This window comes from Nasonia vitripennis, chromosome 5 (genome assembly GCF_009193385.2).
Source record: "Nasonia vitripennis strain AsymCx chromosome 5, Nvit_psr_1.1, whole genome shotgun sequence".
In the NCBI taxonomy this organism is placed as follows: Eukaryota; Metazoa; Arthropoda; class Insecta; order Hymenoptera; family Pteromalidae; genus Nasonia; species Nasonia vitripennis.
In genome coordinates, this window is record NC_045761.1 from 8,043,394 (window position 1) to 8,051,020 (window position 7,627).

At 51.2% G+C, this 7,627-nt stretch overlaps 1 protein-coding gene across 1 annotated transcript; it reads right to left on the reverse strand.

The window, feature by feature from the left end:
* Positions 1–794: 794 nt before the first annotated feature.
* On the reverse strand, positions 795–2,883 carry LOC100119973 (protein odd-skipped). Its single transcript, XM_001603610.4, has 2 exons — positions 2,156–2,883; positions 795–2,070 (listed from the first exon to the last, which is right to left on the reverse strand). Exons 1-2 carry the CDS (start codon positions 2,581–2,583, stop codon positions 1,752–1,754), a joined length of 747 nt encoding a protein of 248 aa, XP_001603660.1. The 5' UTR covers positions 2,584–2,883; the 3' UTR covers positions 795–1,751.
* Positions 2,884–7,627: the final 4,744 nt, after the last annotated feature.

Below are 7,627 nucleotides of genomic sequence, written 5' to 3' on the forward strand. Positions count from 1 at the left end.
CAAAAATTGTTTTGATTCACGGGCTACTAGCTATATTTCGCATATGCGCGAACACCGTCAGGATGCGGATCTTTCTCCTCTCCATATACGTGGAGTCGATAAAGTAGACAGCTACTGAATCGATGCTCGCGCGCGCGCGCAGTGTTTTGCATTAAAAAAAAAAAAACAATAATTGTACAAGTATCTATAATTAACTCATTTGCACGTTTATTGAAAAGTCATCATTTCCAAACACATCACGATCTAATCCCCCTAACAAGTTCTCGAGAGCAAACAAACCGAAATCGCAACATGTGTAGAGCAGTCGCGAGACAGTTGTCCCCTAAAATCGACAAGGAAAACGCAAACATACAACCGAGAGAATTGGCCTAAAGCGTACCGTGCTGCCTTTTAACAGCGACGCGTGAAAAGCTCCTCGGAGGTCAATGAGGGGTGCTCTGGCCGACGTCGAGGACAACAAGGGGGGAAGAAACGGACAATAAAAGGAGATGAGAAGCCGAGCTATGTTTGTTCGCTTTTTCATTATCTTTTATTGTGAGCCCGTAAGGCCGAGGGAATTAATTAAAGTTAAACAAACGCTAACTGCCCGACGCGAGAGAGTGTCGGGTTAACTGCCGCCGACGACGAGGCGTCGGTGTCGCGTTTACCGAACGCTTGGAGTATCCGATTTACGTTACGCGTTAATGCCGTAAAAAAGTACTTATAAATAGCGAAAGAAAATTTGAAAAGAAGGAAGGATCGAATTCAAGGATGAGGGTAGGTCGCAATAAATGCAAAAAATTCAACAAGCAACGTTTACGATAGATCAGCAAGTATAATATAATCGTATCATCATCATCATCATCATCATCATCTTCTCCTCCCCTTTTAAATGTACATAACAATAAAATTTATAATACAAGATCGACTAGGACTGCAGGCTTCCATTCATAGCGCGCGGACCTCATTTTCCCGTCTTTTTGGTTTGGTGTAGCTTGTATACATAAATCTCTCCTTCTCTATACATCTACCTTAAAAGCATAATATACGGTAACGCGTGATCGTTACAACGATCCAGCCTCGTGCAGACGTGCTTAACAATTGCTTCTACGTCAAACTCGCTGTCAGATTCACACTTGCACGCGTCGCGCGTTCTCTCAATGCGAGAGAGCGGCCCTCTCGTACTTATTACAGTCCAAAGGAGCGAGGCCTGTGATGCCGCCGCCGCAGCATCTGTCTTCTTCTTCTTCTTCTTTTGTGTCCGTCGACACGCGCGCACACACACACACACACACACTTACGAGCTATAACATGTCATTATACATCTATACATAAAACGGTAAACGATATTTACAGGTTTTTTTACTTATACGTAACGATCGCTTCTCCTACGCTGTATATACTGTGATAAATAATCGGTAACATAATCGAGGCGACTCGATTCGACGACTGAGCAGAGAACGTCACGCCAACGTTCGTCAGCGTATCGATATACATGGGTATACAAGAGAACGCTCACTGGAATCGCGCGAAGATCGGTATCGTCGTCAAGCCGCTTTTCCAGAACACGAAGAAAAGCCTGCGAGATCGCGAGCTTGCGGCGCGTTTTCTTTTTTTATAGCCTCTTGGAGCGTTTGTGTTTACAATATTTACATCGATACACGTGTGCTTGAGCATGCGTTATAGACATCGGCGAGTAAAGCACACGGCACACCCACACACACACACACACACACACACACACACATATATTGATCGAAGACTGTGCAATCCTAACGGCGCATGATCTCGTCGATGGTGAAGCCGAGTTTGGGCAGTGGTTGACTGTCGATCGGCTGCTGGGGCAACGTCGTCCTGACCGGGTAGGGCTTGCTCGAGTGCTGCTCGACCCGCAGGTCCTGCGGGACATCGGTATGGCTGAGCATGTGGCTCTTGAGGTTGCTGCGCTGGTTGAAGCTCCGCGAGCAGACCGGACACTTGTGCGGCGCCTCGGGCATGTGGGTCGTCTTGTGGACCGCGAGGGTTCGGCTCTGGCAGAAGCCCTTGCCGCAGTCGCCGCACTTGAACGGCTTCTCCTTGCTGTGGATATATCTAGAGGGAGAGGCGATCGGTTAGACAATGCGGCTGGAGGAAAGGAGAATCGCGACGGATAAACTAAGACAGAGAGTGTACTAACTTGTGGTCCCTGAGGTGGTCCTGCCTGCGGAAGGCCTTGCCGCAGATGTCGCATGAGAAGGGCCTCTCGTCGGTGTGGGTCCTCTCGTGGATCAACAAATTGTAGCTCTTGGTGAACTGCCGGTTGCAGAACTTGCAGATGAACTGCTTCTTGGGTCGCTGTCCTGGCAGCCGTCGGCTGAGGAAAGACGCCGGCGGGGGTTGCTGGGCCACCGTGGCAGCCGCGGCCAAGGGGTTGAGGCGAGCCATGCCCATCTGCATCATGTTCTGCTGGGCCGGTCCTGGGGGACAGCATCCGCGGGCCGCCAGGATCGTCGCGTTGCGGATCCAGTGGTCCAGGAAGGCCGCCTGCTGCTGGGGATGGGGCACGGGCCAGCGAAGTGCACCGGTGCTGTGTGGCGGCGTGTGCGGGGGTGTAAGCGGCTCCATCGCAAGCTGGGTAAACGTGGTACTGGGCGCACTGACACACAGGAAATTCACACCGAGAGTAGAGTGCGGTACGTGGTAGCGTGAAACTGCTAGTTCGAGCTCCGAGCAGATACTGAGTCGGGAGAGTGGATCGAGAGAGCAGCTGAACTGCCGGGGACGACAACGGAGCCCCTCCTCCCACCGCTCATGGTTGGTGCGGCGGAAAGTCCGAGGGGCGGAGCGTCTCGCGTCTAGCTAACTGCTGCTGCGGCAGCAGCCGGCTGATGCGCTGCCGGCGCTGCTTCTGCTCTGGGCTTCTTCAGGGATCCCTCGGCTGCTGCTCATGCTTCTGATGCTCCTCTCTCTCTCTCTCTCTCTCTCTCTCTCTCTCTCTCTCTCTCTCTCTCTCTCTCTCTTCTTCTCTCTCTTCTTCTCTCTCTTCGGCGCCACGCGACGACGCGAGCTCGCGCGTACTATATGTATATACGCGTGGGTGGACGCGCGATCGTTATGGCTGATGCCCGCGCTGGGTTAGACCGTATTGCGCCCAGGTATACGACGTGTTATTAGGGGGGAAGGGACGTTTTTGTCTCTGTTATTATATTAATATCGAATCGCCGATGTATCGATTTTATCGGGGCGCGATATCTGCGGTATTTGTCGGACGACGTGATTTATGGCGAGAGGAGTCGATGATGCAGTCGACTATTCGATGTCGACATTTGTAGACTGGCTTCGATAAGATTATATACTATACGGAGAGCCAAGCGGTTACGGTAGCGAATCGCTCGCGGTTCTCTTTCTTCGAGAATCTATATTTTTGTTTTCCCAGAAAGAGTTATATTCGACGGCGATTTTATTCGCAGTCGCAGTTCGTTTCCGGCTCTCGCGAATAAAATCCGTCGCTCCCCATCAAAAAGCAATCATCGCAGGGTATACACATACCTTTATATTTTCAAGCGAAACAACAGAGTCGCAATTTCTCATCGTTATACACACACACACATTCGATACATTTATTGCTCAGCCTCGCAATTAATTTATCATCTCCGCCGTGTACACACGGACATATAAATATTCCCGACACACCGAGTACATCGATATTATAAGCTTCCTCACTTGCCTCCGCAATAAAATACGAAAAAGCCCGGCGACGCGGGGTCGGCTGCGATTATAAGATTTACGGCGTGTCGATTCGCGATCGTCAAGAGCGGCGATAGTATCAAAGCGCGCGCTGCTCTGATGATGCCTGGTAGCTCTATAATCTGCGCCTCATCCGACATCTGCTTATCCGAGGCAGTTATCGTATGGGCGGCATGTGTGCGTTATAGCACACAACGATCGTTTCTTTGTCAGGCCGCGCTGTGAAAACCGGAGCAATCTGTACAAGGATATAACCATCGGCAAATACAAGACGCAGCGCCTTTCTCGGGATTTTTGCGAATAGTGGCCGCGATGATTCAGCACAGGAGAGAGAGAGAGAGAGAGAAGCGAGATTAAATCCGCGAGTATACATGCACACATACGACGACGCAGCGGTCATTATCTCGGCCGCGCGCGATATATATCTAGATCGCGGAGCTTATCAATTTACGAGCCGACAGACAGCTAGTCACCAGCGGCGGATAATCATCGTCCGTACACACTCGTCCACATCGTGTGTATGAAGCATTTTTCCTCGGCGCACTTGACACACCTTTGTCTCTTCGTATAATAACATCGTACAGCTCGCGCGGAAACAAATTTTCTATAGAGTCATCTTTATACAGCGCAAAACGTCGCAACGACGACGACGACAAAGCAGAAGGAGGAGCATAACGCGCAGGTGGGGAGGAAATGTTTAGCATATACATACAGAGCGTATAATGGCCGCGAGCTAGGGGTTCCGGAACGAGTAGAGCGAGAGAGACTTGGAGCGCCCGAGGCGTGGGTGGCAGTTCGGCCGGGTTAACTCGGTTTCCAGCTCCATCAGAGAGCCGAGCCAGGAGACTCGGGAGATAGAGAGACAGAGAGTATACGCTGCTGCTGATGCTCCCGACGCTACCCTCCGACCCTCTCTTTTATATCTCCATCTCTCTTTGTGGATGTACACCGAGGGCGGCTTCCTTTGCCGAGAGCGCACTTTTCGCTTTCATTAACTTTCTCGTTATTATTCTGCGAGAGAGAGAGAGAGAGAGAGAGAGAGAGAGAGAGAGAGCCGAGCGGCCGCGTATTATTATGCAGTTTTGAGGCTTTTATTGCTCTGCGGGCAGGAGTTTTAGAGAGAGAATTTCGCGAAATTATAAATCCGAGCGTTGTAGAAGCGAATGACACGAAGCGCATATCAGGGCGGCGAGAGCTGGGACGAGGAGATTCCGAGAAAAAGTCAAAATATATAAGAAGCTCGAGACCTCGGAGATAAAAGCAGTAGGCTGCATCTCATCGAGAGGCGTGTACACCCGGCGCTCACGGAGGCCTGCTGATGTCGCTGCACACACGACACGCAGGGAATGACCGCACTTAAGTGCTCTGGCACTACTTATATCTATAAAACGAGAGAAAGCCCAGGCCCTCTCTTTTACTCTCGTGAAATAACTTTTCCAGCTAATCACCTCCTTCGCACGTGAAGAGATTGCGTTATTACGACTCTTTCCCTCTCGCACAGAGCGACGGATGCAAGCCAGGCGCGCGCGACCTCCAGTGCAGATGCTCTCTCACTCGGCGCGTCAGAATCTTTATTATCCTTTCCCGCTCCAAAGAGAGCTTCGACACTTTCTATGCTCTCACGTGTGACGCGGCAGTTCGTCCGGCTGAGTGTGTTTACCCGAAACAGCCGCGGGAGGGAAATCAGCCCGACGTGAAAAATGACTACAGGACGCGTTTGATACCGCGATTTCTCTCTCTCTCTCTCTCTCTCTCTCTCTCTCTCCGGGACTGCAGATTTCCCGCAGATGGAAAAGTCGAGCGCGCGTGACTTGGCCTGTAAGCAGGATATAGCAGCGCGAAATCCAACTAAAGCCATACGCCGGTTTTCCCGGTGTATAATCGGAAAATGAAAAGCTCCCCCGACAATCCAATCCCGAGAGCTGTTTTCCCCGCAAACACGTGTTCCGGATCCTATACTCACAACAACTCTTCCGACCCAGATTTGCCGACTAATCGGCTCACGCAGAGCGCGCGCGTACTTACATCCAGCTAGCTCGCACATACATTTGACTTTCGGCACGCATCGCCTCTCGAAAAGCCGTGAGGCCAGGGATTCCCGCAGCGCGAGCGCACGTCGGCGTTCCACAAAGCCGAGCGAGCGAGGGCCCATATTTGCCTATAAAATATTGACTATTGTTTCAGGACATCTCCCTCTCTCACTCTCTCTCTCTCTCTCTCTTGTTCCCTACTCCGATGCGCTCATCTACCGCGTATACACAGCGACGAAGCGCGAAATCTCATTTAGCCGCGCGCGTGCGGAACTTTCTACTTTTTTTTTTATTGTTTTTTATAATACACACCGCCGCGCGCCGCGGCACGAGCCAATCCTTGCTATGCAGGCTCGTCGTTTTATTTCTTTACGACACGAGAGCTGCAGCGACTAGGCTCTCGTTATGGGGGTGTATAACCGTTTTCACTTTTTTCTAGCCCCAAAGCCGAAACGGTAGACCCTTTTTACTGTACGGGTGTAAAACGCGGGGTTGCACTGCCGACTATGCAGTGTATAACCCTCGCTCGTTCAGGTATAAGAAAAAGTGCGCGCGCGAGTCAAGGGGCTGCAGCACAGCGCTACTGACCGACTGACTGATTGCAATAAAAGGCTGTGTAGAGGAAGCGAGCGGGCTGACTCGGTCGGGAAATTTTTATCGTTTTATTTGGCGACAGCCCGCGCGCGCGCGCGCGCGCTTCGGAATTTCACCGGAAAAAAAAGGTTGTCCACTTTTTTTTAACGGCGTTTCGTCGAGCCGCGTTATTTTTTTTACGGTGCGTGAGACGCTGTGCAGTTTTTTGGGTACTTTGAGCTGCGAGTTTTTTCGGGGAGAAAAAAAAGTGAAAGTATAGCGGAGAGTGTTTGGGAAAAAAACGATGATGGTCGCTTCTTTGCTCCAGATCGTCCGGCATCATCGAAGCGCTAAACGTCGTAAGTCGCCATAGAAAAAAATAACTAAAAATCGAAATTGACTTGTTGTATACGACGCTCTCGCTATTCCGAACAGTCGGGCGAAGGTCGCTGATATATGGGCGGCAATTCCGGAGCAGCTTCTCTCTGTCCGAGAGCGCAGCGTTTTTAATGGTATCATCGCTCTGCGCAGAAAATCCGTGGACAAAGTGAAACGAGGCCGACTCGAGGCACAACATCGTAAAACTTTCCTCGATCATTGTTCGCGCTTGTATAGCAGTCGTTTTCCTACGACAATAAAACTCCGACAACACGAATTTGCGCAATGGGCCCTGTCACGGTCGGTCGGTCTAGTTTTGCCGAAAAACGCGCTCGCAAAACTTGGCAGCGCTCTGTGTTTACCTGCGCGTTTAAAATATTGTATATAACACGTCGCTCCCGTGAAAATTCCGAAGAGCGGTCCCAAAAAGGAGGTCACGGGTCACGGGGGCCTTAAGCCACCTCTCGCCCCTAGAGGAGGATGATCCGCCAGCGCTCGTCGACGGATTCGCTACTGGCTGGGTCGTAAAAACAATAAACATAAAATCATAAAGCATTGTTTGCCCGAGGATTAGATGAGGGCCGTGTAAAAACCCGGGGGTCGTAGTGTCCCTCGCTCGGCTCGCTGCTCCTCCGTACCTACTCTCGGGGACTTGGAGGGACGTGCGCGAAGCTCTTCCCGTATACGTGTATCTGTAGAGAGATAAGCGAGCGCGGATGACCGAGAGTTGCGCTACTTGCTGACTGACCCTTTCCCCGGGCCTCCAGTCCCTATGCATCTATACCGCTATAGAGTCCGTTATACCTGCAGCTACTAGAGCCTTTCTCCGTAACCCCATTCAGAGCGGCGGAACAGGGGGGGGGGGGGTGGAAGCCCGCTTTTGTTCCGGATACGACGGAATATCCATATTACCGGCCCCTTCGCCTGAATTTGGCTCACCT

Coding starts and splice junctions, on each gene's coding strand:
- LOC100119973 (XM_001603610.4), bottom strand. CDS start 2,583: ATGGAGCCGCTTACACCCCCGCACACGCCGCCACACAGCACCGGTGCA. Junction 2,071..2,155: donor GACCACCTCAGGGACCACAA/GTTAGTACACTC, acceptor CTCTCCCTCTAG/ATATATCCACAGCAAGGAGA.